A 15,897-nucleotide genomic window follows, 5' to 3' on the forward strand; every position below is an offset into this window, starting at 1 on the left:
AGGACTTTAGGAGTAGCAATGCTTCCAGCCCATCATCCCCCTGCCCTGATAGGGCCCCTGCCACCTGCTCCTGCAGGCCCAGAAAGGGAAGTCCTTTTGCTGAAATCTGTGGCCCTGTCCAGGGGTCCAGCATCGGAAACAGATAGGACTTTATCAGTGGGAATTAAAGAAGTGACTTGATTTGCTTTATTACCGCCTAAAAGGGCTATGGGATTTTTCCTCGTTTCCCTGTGGCTTGTGTCCCCCTGTCAGACTGAGCCCCTGGAGGGCGGGGGTGATCTCACCCTCCACTTGTGGCTCTGACACTGCTCTGCACATAGTAAGTGCCTAATAAATGCTACAGTCCTTCAGAACCTACCCGTGGGGGTGGCCTCTGTCCTGCGCCCCTACAGCCTGGCTCTTGGGAAAGGGCTTGGGAACCACAAAGCCCCCCAAGAGTGAAGCTGTCTCGGTGATTCCCGCAGGTTTCTGTGGGATGAACAAGGGCCTCTTGGGGCGGTCGGAGCGCAGGGCAGAGTCTGGATGGAGTTTTTCTCTTTCTTGCTCTTATCACCATGATGACGTCAGCCAAGTTACTCCTGTCTTTAGAGCTCAGCTTCCTCTTGTAGGTGAGGAAGGGGGACTCGGCGATCTCTGGGGTCTTTTCCGGTTCACTTTATTAAATGCTCTGGAGGAAGAATAGCTGACCTGTGTGAACTCCTTCGCAGATATTATCCTCACAGTGCTGCTCTGGGGAGGGCCTATTGTCATCCCCATTTTACAGAGAGCAAAACTGAGGTAGAGAGAGATTAAGGGATGGTTCAGGGTCACAGAGCTTGTGGAGATCTATGTCAGGATTTAACGCCAATTTTCCTGATTCCAAATCATCTATAAGGGAAAAAGAGCTTACGGTCTAGTGGGAGACATCCATCTGTATGTGTACTGGTCTATGCAAAATGGAGAATGGATGATTGAGGGGAGGAGCTAGTGATGGGGCAGTGGGGAAGAGTCTCAGAGGGGGTCACGCTTGGGCTCTCACCTTCCATGCCTTTTGGAGCATTTGCCCCTAGGAGGGATGGAAGTGAGAGGCCCTGGGGTAGAGGGGAGCAAGAGCCCCCGAGTCAGGAAGGCCTTTGATGCCCCTGGGGCAAATCCGTGCTATGGTGGAGGAAATTTCCACTCGGGGAATTCCCCACCTCAGTGAGATCATCGGCCAGAAAAGGCACCCACCCAAACTGGGGGCGGCGGGCGGAGAGGAAGTGGCGGTCAGCGTTGGGGGTGGGGGAACAGCTGCCCTCGCCCGGGATTCCCGGCCCACCGCTCTGGCTCCGGGCTGTCTGCTCCTGACACGGCCGTGCTCAGGGCCCTCTGCCCTCCTGCCGAGGAGCCCATCTTAGGCAGCTGGACCACCCCTCCCATCATGCCTTGCTCTTCCCAGCAAGGCCGGCCTTTTGGCAGAGGCTGGGAGAGGGTCCCGTGTTTTCTGGACACTGGGACCCTGTGGCCTCCGGACTCCGGAGGGAGTCAGTTATCCTTTGGTTTTTGCGTCTCTGAGTCTGGGGGTGTTCAGAGCGAATGTGGGTCGGCTAAAACGCCCGCTTTCCCAGTGAAAAGGATTCAGATCCAAGGCCCACTGAGGAGGATGCCACCCTTCCCGCTCTGCCCAGAGCTTGGCTCCCGGGGCCTCCCAGCCCTTTGGGGGCGACCCCAGGATCCTGGAAGCCCAGTTCCACAGGCAGGACATGTCCAGGAGGAAGCCGCCCACCCCCTCAGCTTATTCCCAGCTCATTAAACTTGGGCCTGGGGGCTAGCGAGGGAGGGATAGGGGCCCTTGTGCTGGAGCCGGGAGGGAGAGGGTCCCTGGAGCGGGCGATGGGACGTGAGGTCTCTCCATCCTGGGGGAGGCAAAGGGGAGGATGCTGGGGCTTCTCTTCCTTAAGGATGAGGCAACGATTGCCCACCTACGGGCGCCATGTTCTTCTCCCCCAAGACGAGTTTTCTAGTTTCAGGTTCTCTTATTTTCATTAAAAACGAAGCTCACTGATGCCTTTCTTTTCCGATCACAGTCACTTCTGGGAATCTCTCTGTAGTCTCTAACTGACTCCTCCCCTGTTGTTGGCTCTTTATGGGACTCCTCCCCATGTGGGGTTTTCTGGGCAACAATACGCAGATGATTTGCTATTTCTGTTTCTGGCTTATTTTACAGATGAGGAAACTGAGGCAGACGGATGAGTCACTTGCTCAGGGTCACGCAGTCAGTGTCAGGGCCAGATTCAGAGAGAGGAGACTCCCTGAGGGCAGGCCCTGGGCCCTCCCCGCTGCCCCCCAGCTGCCTCCCCCTTCTAACACAGAAGGGCCCTGAGCAGACGCCCCGACGCTGACCGTGTCTGACCGTATAGCCCGGCTCGCAGCCACCCCCTTCTATCCGGAAGGACTGTGTCACATCTCATCATCCTTTCCTTGCTCAAATACTATTTTCTCATATGCGCAGAGTTTGGGTTTGAATGAAAGGGGAAAAGGCATTTATTAAGCCCTTGCTCTGTGCCCAGAATTGTGCCCGTCGCTGAGACAGAGAGTGAGATAACCCTGTCTCTGAGGGGAGAGCACAAGTGTGACAGACAGGGAGGGGGCCAGGGGCTGGAGCGGGCGGGGGCTCTGCCAAGGGCCATCGGGGCAGTTATAACGTCACTGCCAACTTACAGACCCCACACGGGGTGGGGGCGGGGGGGAGGACGGGCCAGGCAGTGCCAGAGCAGCCCAGCTCCTCCTTACCTGCGGCTGCCTGGGCAGAGGACTTCCTGGCCGTGTGTGGCCCGCAGGCCGGCCATTCCCCACCCTCGGGAGTGCAGGAGCCCCAGGGGTGGAGCACCATCTGTGGAGCACTCAGTGGGCATGACCCTCGGGCAAGCAGGAGTGCCATGATCCGGGGCTCTGAGGAGTATGTGGAAAGGGGCAGGTGTGGGGGGTGGGAGCAGGCAATTGACAAGAATGTTATGAATGATATAAAGGCCCCTGGGCCATATGGTGATGAAGATGATGATGATAGCTAACATCCATAAAGCACCTACTATGTGCCAGACATTCTGCTAAGTGCTTTACAATTATGACCTCATTTGAACTCACAGCAACTCTGGGAGGTTTATAGCAATATGCTATGATTATGCCCATTTTCCAGATGAGGCAAACAGAGCTTAGGTGATTTGTCCCACTATTACACCATGAAGGCAGATTTGGAGTCAGGTTTTCCCGGCTCCAGACCCGCTGCCCGTCCACTTCTTCACTGACCACCAGGAGGTCGAAGGCTGCAGACACTTGCACCATCCCTTGACTTGATTGCCCGGATCCTTGTCCCGGAGCTCTGGAGCGCTTCCTGCAGCCTTTGTACGGGCCCTTCTCTCCCATCCTCCTTTAACATCCGAATAGAGTCAGGGTGTGACTGAAGACTCCTTGTCCTTCCTGGCTGGGTGACCCTGGGCAAGTCACTGAACCCCACTTGCCTCAGGGGAAAAAAAAAGAGAATCGGGTCCATGATTCTTGTTTGATTTCTGGCCCGAGTCTGGCCTGAGTCCGGCCCGAGTCCAGCCCGAGTCCAGCCTGAGGAGTTCTCTCGCCCCAGGATGAGCAGAGTCCGAGCTGGCAGAGCACGGGCTCAGGGCTTGCGGCTGCTGGGGGCCCAGGCACTCTCCTTCCATCTCCCCCTTTCCCTTCAGCTCGGGCCCCAGGAAGAGCTCCCAGGGTGGTCCGGGGTAGGACTGTTTTCCCTCAGGTCTCCCGGCCTTGGACAAGACAAACCCGAATGGCCAGATGCATGATTTCCAGCCCAGAGAACATCTATCTGTGAAGATCTACATGTCGGAGTGATGGAAAACCACCGGCTGGGGGACGGCCCAAGCGAGAGGGCAGCTGTGCGGGAGGTTCATGCTCTGGGAGCGAGACGGCTAGTTAATGAATTTTCAGCTCCTCAGCTGCAGGGCAGCTTTTCCAGGTCAATTCCTGACCCTCCGAGACCCAGGGGAATCTCCCTCTGTGAAAAGGAGTTTCTGTGCACTTCGTCCCCTTGGACAAAAGTTTGGGAAGCTTTGGGGTACGCGGGACGGAGGGCTGTGTCTGGGACCCTCCAGGAAGAAAGGCCCCCTCATTGCAGTTATCTGTGCCCAGGTGTGCAGATGAGCAAGGGAAGAACCTACAAACTGGGAAGTCTGGGTGATTTCTCATCTGTTGTTGTTTTCTTTTTTTGCTCCAAGAACCTGAGAGTGTTCAGAGCAAATACAGAGACCAGCTGGGAACCTTGTTCGAATTAGAGCAGCTCAGGCTTCAGAATGATGGCTTCCCCAAACAGGAAACCACAGAATGTGAGAGATTAAGCTCACCAGATCAGAGAGCACAAGTGTGTCTGGGGAGTTGGAGGATGTCCTGTGTGAGGGACCAAGGGAGAGGCGGGACGTTCTCCTGGTACCCACGGGCAGAGCTGGCGGGACTGGCCAGCCCAGGAGGACCCAAAGGACAGCAGAGTCACTGTGGATATAAACCAGCAACTTGTTTGCTTCATTTTTTCCTGAAGACTAAAAATTAAGCCTGTCAATGGCCCCAAGGGGATTTGTTTGGGGTTTTCTGTTCTATCTGTACTGGATGGGATGTGAGATGGAGTCAAAATACCTTCCCCTAATATAAATTATTTATCCAGATGAGAGGCTGAGAGGTCCAGTCATCCACCTACTTCATTTTCCAGGGGAGGAAATTGAGAAGAGATTTATAGGATCATGGAAAAATAGATCCAAGCTGGGAAGGGCCTTAGAGGTCATTGAGTTGAAACTGCTTTAATTCATCATTTTAAAATATATTTGTTAAAAGATCCATTCATGAGCGTCGTTGCTAAAAATCATGCTTTTGACAGTCATCCCACCCCTTCATTTTACAGTTGAAAAACTGATGTTCGGAGCAATGAAACTGCGTTGCTCCGAGCCGTCCGTGTAGTGAATGGCAGAGCTGGCATTTGGACCAAGAGCCATGAGTCCTGATCCCTTATTTCTGCCACTGTGGTACCGTGTCTGCCCAGACAAATAGACCTTAGGGACCTCTAGACCAACCCCCAGTGTGGGAGGACTCAATGTCACAGTCAGAATCACATCCTTCCTTTCTCATGAGAAGCCCTGGCTCTTAGGGTTCTTGGTCCTTGTGAGGCTGTGAGCTCCATCTCCTCGAGATCAGATTTTGCAGGTTCGGAAGAGCCGAGAAGGGCTTTTGGCCAATGGTGAAGGACTGGATTTCTTACTGAGTCAGGCCCTATTCTTCATGACCTCATTTGGGTTGTTTTTTTGGCAGAAATATGGAGCTGTCTTGGCAATTCCTTCTCCAGCTCCCATTACAGAGGAGGAAACTGAGGTTAACGGGGTCACACAGCTAATGAGTATCTGGGGTCAAATTTGAACTCACAGCTAAGGACTCAGGAAGAGGTTAGACTAAATGAATCTGCAAGGATCTGATAACAAAGTGAAAGTTCTGTGAATATTTATGCCAAATTGAGCCCAGACATACATATAAAAGGTGAAATCAATTCAATTAGGACAGTGGCTTATTTATTCTCTTGATCTAGATTTAGAGCTGAGAAGGACCCTAGAAAGTGAAAAAGAATTGAAAAGCCTCTTGGGGAGGGTGAAAGAGGAGAGAGCAAAAAACTGGCTTAAAGCTTAAGATCAAAAAATCAGGATCTTGGCAACTGGTCCTATCATAATAGAGGAAGAAGAAGAAATGGAAGCAGTGTCAGATTTTATATCTTAAAGATCACCATAGACAGTGATTGCATCCATGAATTAAAAGATGTTTGATCCTTGGAAGGAAAGCTATGGCAAAACTGGACAACAGACTAAAAAGCAGAGACACCACCCTTTTGATAAAGATCTCTATAGTCAAAGCTATGTTTTTTTCAGAAGCTGTGCAAATTGGATTATAAAGATAGTTGAGAGCCACAGAATCAATGTTTTTAAATTGGAGTTCTGGAGAAGTCTTTTAGAGTCCTTTGGACAGCAAGGAGATCAAATCAGCCAATACTTAAAGAAATCAATTCAGGCTATAAACTGGAAGATCAAACACTGAAGATGAAACTTAAATATTTTGTTCACAAAATGAGAAGAAGGAAAAATATTGAGAAATCTTGAAGGCAAAAAGAGAGAACGACAAGAGAGAATGAGATGTGTAGAAGGATGGAAACGATGAACATAACCTTGTTTCCATCTCTCTAGCAATGTAATAGAAAGTGGGTCTTGAATTATTGTGCTAATCCTATGTAAAGGTTAAATAGATGGAATTCTATAAATTTGACTCCTCCTTTAAAGAAATACTAGACAAATTAAAAAGCTGAATTAAATACCAAATTATAAAAATCAAAGGAGAGATCAATAAAATTGAAAATAAAAAACTATTGAACTAATAAAAACTAAGCATTGGTTTTGTGCAAAACAGCAACAACAAAATAGACAAACCTTTGGTTAATTTGATTAGAAAAAGGAAAGAAGAAAACCAAATTATTAAAAGATAAAGAAAGTGGCCTGTAGTTATGAAGTCACCTTTCTCCTTCTGATCACTTGACTATCCAAGGCATATGGAGAGGGAGAAAAGCTCTTTCGTTCTACACACCTGCCTCTTGGCAGCCAGGACAAAAGCTGCCCATTTTTCATGTTCAGTATTTTTTGTTGGATCTCTTCATTTCAATTAATGCTAGGTACAGACTTAATGCTTGAGTGAGGCTGTCTTTAATAAGTTACGAGCCCTAAGTACCACACCCAAATTTAGCCTGGAACTCAACATGGCAGGTGAGTAGAGGGTGGGTCTAGATTAATTAAAATTGAGAATCCCCTTAGTATTAAATCTTTCATCCTTCTGTCTCTAAGACCTCATATCCACTCTGGAGTTCATTTCTAATGTTCTTTATATTCTTGGTGCCTGAGACAGAGGAAACATTTAATTTTGTCATCATGTATTTTCTGTTTCCTGTCTTTTATGCCATTACCATACACAAGCATCATTTAAGGAAAAACTTTTTAACTATTAAAACTATGCTAGTTTTTTTATTTCCCTGCCTTCTCAATGAGTGGGTGGAGGATAGGGAAGAAGAGAATTTGGAACTAAAAATAAAATAAAGCTGATTAAAACAACAGTAATAAACTATCCCAAAGTAGAATAGACTATCCTGGGAAATAGTAAATTCTATCATATTTGAATCATTCATGTGAACAAGGGTGAAGGCTTGGATCCCTGACTTCATCAGTTTAGGGAAAAACCAGAGCCAGATGAGAAAGCTCCCTCTCAGTACAGATCAGCCCTTGCTCTGCAGCTAGACCAGTGAGGGACCTGACCAGGCTTACATGGCTGGGATGTACAAGAGACAGGATTTGAACCCAGTTCTTTTGGCTTTCAGGCTGTCTCTTTATCTGTTACCTTTCTCAAGGACGAATCGGACTCTATTCCTTCCAATTCTGTGATACTTTGAATAAATGCTTGCTTGATTAATCTATCAATGTTCATTCCATAATGACCCTCTCCTTCTACTATTATCTCCATTTAACAATTGGGGAAACGGAGGCAAACAGAGATTAAGTGATTTTGTCCCCATCATGCAGCTAGTAAGAGTTAGTGGCTGGATTAGAACTCCAGGCCCAGCGACGTGAGACTTGTGCCATGAGTGAGAGCCCCTTTGTCAAGTCCTTGTCCACGGGCCTTGTGGTAAAGGTGTGGAAGCTGAGTTTGAACCCCTCTGACCACAGGGACTTCTGTTTTTCTGAGCCATGGGAGTCAGGGTGCCTTCTCCCTCAAGGCTGTCACAGTCTCTCTCCATCCTTCTGGCCCTGGGAGCACCAGCTGGTGCTGTCATAGTATATGGCTGAACAAATATGGTGGGTGGCTATAAATACAACCACTGGAATCCTTCCTGGGGGAGGGCTGCCTCGCTTGGTCCTTACTCTGACTTTTTAACCCATCGCATCTGACTTACGTATGGCTGAGAAGTTAAAAATGTCTCGCTTGCTCCGAAAGGAAAATATTTCCACTTGCCAAAAACAATAGTTCTTCTATCACAAAGGCCAGCGAGTGCTCCTCCATCCTCCGGGCCCTGGATCTGAGAACCTGCCTGTAAACTGAGGCTCGGCCTTCCGGTATGGCCTGGGCAGGAATAGACTCTCTTTGTCATTTTGTCAACTATAACTTTCCCACTTTTCTTTAAGTCAGAAAAAAGTCCACTTCTGGGAGGTACTAGGCCCTGCCACAGTCATCCCGAGCTTTTTATGGCATTTAAACTTTACAAAATGCTTTACCCTTATTAACTCTTTTCGATCTCCACATCAAACCCGTGAGATCAATATTGATATTACCCCCATTTTACAGAGGAGGAAACTGAGGCTGAGAAGGGATTAACCCTCTTGTTCAAGGTCACGCTGTAAGAGATGGAAGCTGTCTCCAAGTCCGATGCTCTTTCCATTATACTCCAAGAGCTGGCTACTCTTTAATCAATAAACTATTCTCAAAATAAACTATCAATAACTATTATCAAAGAGTCAGCAGTTAATTGCATGAAAATTGAGACTCAGCTTTGGGAAGGAAAGAGAACACTAGCATCCCAAGGTAATGACTTAGTAGCAGTGTGACCCAGGAAATGTCCCTCCAGCCTTTTGCAGACTGGTTTCCTTTTCTGTTTTTAAAAAAAAAGCTTCAAAATGCCTTTCCTACCCTCAGAATTGTTATGAAGCTCAGTGGGATAGTGGTTGTGCCATGACAAGAGCTTTGGATTTGGAGACCAAGGACCTGGGCCTGAACCTTGGTTTGGCTGCCTAGCACTGAAGCATCCTTGAGAAATCACCTTGCCTCAGTTTCCCCATAGGGACTATTTGAAGCTTTGTGAAAGTGCTTTTGCCGTTGTTGAATATCCTGCAAATAAGGAATGCTGGTAAGGGTCGGGGAAGGCCCCGTGCTGGAAGGGGCTCCTACTTCTGCCTGGGCCTCAGTTGTACAAGATTACAGATTTTGTTGTTTCTGGTGCGTGGGGCTGGTCCCACCGAGATGCCTGCAGGGCATTCCCGGTGGGGGAAGGACCAAGGTGACCACAAGGCAGATCACGCAGCTATTTTCCTTCTGGGCCTTGGAAGACCTTGATTCTTCTTTGTGTCTGGGTCCTGCCTCCCCCTCCCACAACTTACGAATGCAGGACCTTTAGACCACGCAGATCTTCACAAAGGCTGAGGTTTCCCCCGAGCCTCCAGGGCTATGGCAGGTGCACTTGGAGGCATCTGGCCATGATGCTTTGGGGCCCCCAGACTTCTCCACAGCTCCACGGCTGATGAGCATCTTTGGGGGTCTCTCCCTCTGAGCTTGCCCGATGGTGGTGACCGGGCTGACCGGGCCCCAGAAGGGGGCGGAACGAGTTAGGGACACATCTGGCTCCTCTTGTAGATGTGTCTCTCTTCAGGGTAGGTCCAGGGCTGAATGACTTTGGAGATGATTATCTTAACCAATCAACTCTAATCAGAGCCTGCGGCCTTGCTGCGGCCCTTCCCGATGGTCCAGATCACATGTAATTGTTTGCACATTGTCGGAGCCGACAGCTGCGGGAGGGTTTTGAAAGATTCGGAGGAGTCAAGGCCTCTGAGCAGCTCTTTGGAATAAACAGTACAAATATTTTATTGCATGAGTTTAGATGAGATTTGGAGAAGATGCTTTTAAGCCCATCTGACTTTTCCCCCTTCGTTTTTGCTGAGGAGGATGGGAAAAGGAGGGGGTCGAGGGGAGGAATGGTAACTGAAGAACATAAAGGGAACATGTGTTTCTCTATTAGAGGCACAAAGCCCTTTTATCTTACTTGGAGCCGTATCTCTGGGCTGCTGCTTGAGGATTTGGATGGTACAAAAGTCCTGTGTTATTAAGTTGTGTTTAAATCTTTTCAGAAACTTGAGCCTGGAAGGCAGAAGTTCAAATACGAGTTCCCAAACGCTCCATCCCCAACTTGGACACTCAAACTGCAGCCTTTTCTTTTAGGATCCCTAAGCGAGACAAAGTTCTCTTGAAATCAGGGAAATCCTCTTTGTGGGGGTGGAGGGAAAATGCCAGTCAAGTCAGTAAGTATTTGTTAAATGACTATTTATGAAGCGCCCGCAGTGTGCCAGGGACTGTACAATGAAAGGCAAAAGCCCAACCCAAGCCTGCTCTCAAGAAACTCACAGTGTAACTGGGGAGATGGCATGCAAACAACTATATATAAACTCAGTGTACATGGAGACCATCACCAGAGGGAAGGCCGAACGTTAAGAGAGCCAGAAAGGTTTCTTGTCGAAGGCAGATTTTACCTGGAAGGAAGTCAGGGAGAGCATGGAAACTGCTCTTTGGGAATGTGTTGGAAATCTGATGAAAAATGCCTTTTATAAAAATCGAGAAGGACTGAATGTAGGGTTATTCCTGCCCAGTTTGGGGGTTTCTTTTGGGGTGAGCATTTTTGGTTAGTGATATTTCTCCTTTAACCCCTGCGCGTCCCCTCAGAGGTAGGACTCCTCGAATGCTGCTCCCTATTGAAGGCACCTTAGGAGGATTATTCATCATCTACTCTAAACCATAGTTCACAAGCCCCCACTAAAGTAATTCTTTTACCAGCCAACTGGAAGGGATATTAGCCCAAAGCAAAATATGTTTTCTTAAATAACCTCGTAATATCAGGGGCAAGAATCTTTGTCACATATTCAGGGAGTGAGAATTGAATATTCATTCAAGACAGAACAGAATCATGAAAAGGATATTCTCGTTATTTTGTGGTGAGTCCCATGGCGGTTTAACTAGAGAATGAGTAAAAACTGAGTCACTAAAGGAGTTTGAGAGCGACCAAAACATGAGATCTCAGGTGGTCACCAAAATTTATTTGCCTTAAATAGGTTTTTACTTTTCACTCAAGTGATAGTCACAGAGGAGGGAGACATGACCACACTGCAAGAGGACCAAAAAGTGAACGTAAAAATAAACTCAAGAAAGTCTGTCAAAAAACTTAGGTGATCTTTAATGTGATTCAATTAAGTCTGATTGTGTGCTTAATTGTAATTCTCATTTTTAAAATACTTGTACCTGCAACTCCTATACACTTGTATCCATGGAAAACAGAAGTTGGATTTACAATTTCTACAACCAATGTGTTTTTTTCCTGAGGCAATTGGGATTAAGTGACTTGCTCCGGGTCACACAGCCAGGAAGTGCTAAGAGTGTGAGGTCAGATTTGAACTCAGGTCCTCCTGACTTCAGGGCTGCTGCTCTATCCATTGCCCCACCCAGCTGCTCCTCTCTACAATTAATGTTAAAATTTTTGCACATTCCTCTGAAAAGTTTCCAAAAATTCAGGGGAAGGAGCATACCAGGGTTGCCATAGGATGATGGCCAAAGGCACTTGGGTTGTTTAACCTGAGGAAGAACAGCCTGGAGGAGACCAGGTAAACCATCTTCGTGCATTTGAAGGTCTGACACCCAAAATGGCATCAAGTTTATTCTTCCCAGAGAACAGGAGTAGGAGCAATGGGGAGAGGATTCACAGAGTCCAATTTCAGCGTTGGGTAAGGAAAAGCTTTCCCACAATGAGAGCTGCCCAGCATTGGGTGGTCTCTCAGGAGCTGGCACCCTTCCTCATTTTGCCCACTGAGCAAAAGCTTTCTTGACCCCCACAGTTGGTGTAGAAGGGATTCTTGCTGGGAGTTGAGACGTCTTTGAGACTGAGATTCATTGATTTTGTGCAACTCTACTGCTAATTCGCACGTCTGGGTGAGTGAATGCTACCTCTGATCGGTCAACCCGGTTTTTAGTATTGAATTAGTCACTATGTATACATGTGGATGTGGACGTGTGCGCGTGTTTGTATTTTCACTCCATGAAACCCTTCTCAGCTTCTATTCCCTCTAAAGTTACTTTCTACCTAATCTCTGCTTAATTTTTATGTTCCAATTTCTCTGTATTCTTTCCCATTAAAATAAAAGCTTCTTAATTTATTAAGTCCCTGCCCTTTAATCTTTTTTTATTTTATTAAGGCTTTTTTTTTACAATACCTATGCATGGGTAATTTTTCAACACTGACCCTTGCAAGGCCTTCTGTTCCAAAGCATCCCCTCCTTACCCTGACCGCCCCCCCCCCCGACCCTGCCCTTTATTCTTAGGGGCAGGGACTGTTTTTGCTTTTAGCTTTAGTGCTGTAGGAGGCAGCTAAGAAAAGGCTATAGATTGGTCTAATAGCCAGACACTTCCCCTGGGGTGATTCACTGGTGGGTTCCATTTTAACTTCTGCTTTCTCCTGGTCTCCTTGTAGGTGCTCATCTACAGTGGGCAGCTCGACATCATAGTGGCGGCACCCCTCACCGAACGCTCCCTGATGGCCACCAACTGGAAGGGACTCCACGATTACAAGAAGGTGGACAGGAAGGTTTGGCGGGTGCACAGCTCTGACATGGACGTGGCCGGTTACGTGCGGCAGGTTGGGGATTTTCACCAGGTAGGGGAAAGTAACAGGTGGGGGAGGGCCCCCCTCCCCTGAGCACCTTTTGTGTTGTTGGGTCATGTCACTGGTAACTCCCTTCATGAGTCTGTTAGGGCAAAGATGCTGGAGTGTTTTGCCACTTCTTTTTTCAGCTCATTCTACAGTTGAAGAAACAGAATTGAGTGACTTGCTCAGTCACCCAACTAGTAAATGTCTGAGGACAGATTTGAACTCAGGTTTCCCTGATTCTACCAACTGCACCCTGGCTTCTGCCGGCCTCCCCCTGTTACGGGCCAGAACTCTGAAACAAGGATTCTTACAAGTCAGTAGAGTATGACACTCTTAATCTCAGGGTTGTGGGTTCGAGCCCCACGTTGGGCGCCAAGATGTAACGTTTTCCTTGGTTGGGTTTTCTTGGGGTCTCTGGGAGCTGCTTTCCTTTCAGTTCAGTAATCACCACATGAATAGCCAAGTGTTAAAGTCAAATTCTTGATTGTCTTCTTGCATGGGGCCAGCTTTCTTGAGGTCCCTCTGAATGTGTCTTGGTTTCTGTGGGGGAGGCAGGAGGACCACCACCATGGTCTCTGTCTTCCAGTTCTGATTCTGGCTGAGTTTTTCTGAGCTTATATGCTCTCTTATCATAGGTGTAAATCTTGTGGAACTTTAAGTACTAAGACATGTACTGAACTGCCATTGTCTTTATCAATTCCATTGACAACACCTTGTAAGAATCCTTGTTTCAGATTTCTGGCCCATAACATCCCCTCAGCCCCCGCCAACCTCCTCCAGAACCAGAGGGACATTTACCCAATGGGGAGCTTCTAGTTTCAGCAGTTTCAGACATTATCACAATGACATATTTTTTTACTCGCACCCTCCTAATGTCTCATTGCCCAGTTAAGGTGACCCTGGGATCTACAGCCAAGTACAGGTGCCGGCAGGACTGGCTGAACTGGAAAAACTCCAGCCTCTGAGGGGATGGGGAGATGTTCAAAGAGCAGCTCAGCCTCATCTCTGAGACAGAGGGATGGCTATTTTGGCTTCTGAAAACCCATCTGCTAAGTTCTAGGAGAGCTGCCGTTTGCATTAGTGAAGGCGTACCCATGCTGATTAAATGATAGATCCTTAAGGTATTGTGTACATTTAGCCCATGTACTGATATTTTTAAATTAAGAAATTCCCTCGGTGACATAAATGTAATCAGATATTTCTGTGCTATAAAATCCAATGATTTTAATGAATATAGGGAAACATGGAAAGACTTATATGAACTGATGCCAGGGGAAGTAAATAGAGCCAAGAAAATAATATATACAATAATTACAGTGATGTCAGTAGAAAGAACAATCATCACAAAACTATCAAAAAGGAATGTGGGAAATTACAAAGCCATCTCCCACAGTCCTTTGCAGAGGGGAAGATGGGGTGGGTGGATTGAGACATAATTTCTGGGTTGGGTTTTGGGGGGACAGTGTATTGATTGGTTTTGCTAAATGTTTTTCCCCTTATTCCTTGGAAAAATTCTTTGTTGTAGGAAATAACTATTGGGGAAGAGATCAGGAAATTTAAGCAAGGTGAAAAACAAAAAGATAGTATTAAAATTTATTTTTTTAAAATCAAGAAAGTTTCTTGGATAGGCTGGAAATTTTTTTTAAATGTTATTGATATCAAGTCTTTATGTTACCTTGATTTCCCAACATATCCCTCCCCCTCTTACTCCCAAAGAGCTATTCCTTGTGACAAATTATAAAAAAGGAAAAAGGAGCAGATTGTGGTCAACCATGTTCAACAGTGCATACAAGTTCCACACTCATGGTTCTCAACTTCTTCAAAGCAGAGGAGATTTTATCATATCCTTTCTTTGGGGACCAACGTTGGTCATTATAATTTTATTACAATGACTTGGTTATTATGATCTTGTATTTTAATATTTAGTTTTGATTGTTTTAACCTCATTCGGGTTCTCTTTGTCTGTTTCATTTTGCATCGCAAATCTTCCCCCATACTTTTCTTTATTCTTCCTACGACCATTGCTTATACCATTGTTTCAGTCCATCACATTTGTGAGCCACAGTTGACTTGGGTGCCAGTCTTTGATCTAACTCATTTAAGGACAGAGCTGTTTTGGGGGAGTTTCAGGACATGCCTTGTGTTGTAATCAATTTGTACCAGATAATAGTGAAGATCCATTCGTGGAGCAGCTGCTAGGTATGAGGCAAGAAATTTTAGAAAGAGCATTAGTCACTTTGGGGAGCTAAACCTGAAATCAGGATTCAGATATTTCCTCCTTGGCCACTTTTCCAGGCCTTAGTTTCCTTATCTGTTATATGAGAAGACTGGTCTAGATGGCTTCAAAGCCCTTCAGCTGGAAATCTGTAGTATAAACTGGGAAACTTGAACCTATTTTGAGATCCACAGCTGTACCCGTGTGCTGTTCAGGATAAAGAGCTGTACACATGGGCTAGCGATAACACATCGCACACAGTAGGTGTTTAATAAATGTTTGTTGACCTGATCTGAATTAACTTTATCTCCAGATCCCTTTTTTTTGAGCTGGAGAGAGATCCCTTTGCGTTTAGGAGAGACAAATATTGAATCCATCAGCATACTTGGAAGATCCTCCAAATCACTTCTGGCCATAATTTTCAATGGGTTCTTAAAATGTAGTGCTCTTCATTCAATCCAATGCATATTTATTAAGGGGAAGAACAATATTAGGTTGGGGATGGGGTGGGTACAAAGACAGAAAAAAACTGTTCCCCTACAATAATAAGATAATAAGTGCCCATAGCTGCACATTGTGGTCGTGGACATACAGAGTTTTTTGAAAGAGGTGAAAAGGAAAAGATCGTTAATGGCCGAGGGGAATCGAGGAAGAAAGTTTTCATAGAGAAAGCAGCTGCCAGACTGGGCTTTGGAGGCAGGAACCGGCCCCAGGAGCTGGGGAGGTACGTGACACCTACAGTTAAGAGAATACAGGGGAGATACTGAGTGATTTAAAGAGAGCTGACAACTGGGAGGGCTCAGGAAAGGCTCATGGAGGAGGCGGCCCTTGGGCCGGGTCGGGAGGCGGTGGAGGCCGGCGGAAATGCGTTCCGGACATGGCAGGAGCGCAGCTGCCGCCTCCACCTGTTATCAGCAGCCTTGCCCTCCGTGTCAGCGGGGAGCTCAGCTGGCCGGCATTTGCTGGGGCGGGTGCCGGGCTTTCTGTCCGAGTCCACCTGGCAGGCCAGGCGGCCCAGTATCACGCCCAGAGGTGGGAAGGGCAGCTTGGCTTCCAGGCCCAGGCTCCCAAGGCCTGCTGGCCCTCCTTGAGGAGGCTCCGGGGGTGGAACGGGGCTTCTCCGTCTGCCAGGAACGGGCAACAAAAGGAGCGAGAGCCCCATGTGCTCGCCATGGGGAGGGTTTCGGCCCGCAGCAAAGGCTCTGCATTTTAT

At 47.3% G+C, this 15,897-nt stretch overlaps 1 protein-coding gene across 1 annotated transcript in view; it reads left to right on the forward strand.

The window, feature by feature from the left end:
• The window catches only part of CPVL (carboxypeptidase vitellogenic like), a 100,042-nt gene that overhangs the window by 68,200 nt on the left and 15,945 nt on the right, over positions 1-15,897 (forward strand). Inside the window, exon 12 of the mRNA XM_031940511.1 lies at positions 12,293-12,475. Within this exon, the coding sequence (XP_031796371.1) occupies positions 12,293-12,475 (183 nt within the window). The remainder of the gene's footprint in view (positions 1-12,292; positions 12,476-15,897) is intronic.

This window comes from Sarcophilus harrisii, chromosome 5 (genome assembly GCF_902635505.1).
Source record: "Sarcophilus harrisii chromosome 5, mSarHar1.11, whole genome shotgun sequence".
Lineage (NCBI taxonomy): Eukaryota > Metazoa > Chordata > Mammalia > Dasyuromorphia > Dasyuridae > Sarcophilus > Sarcophilus harrisii.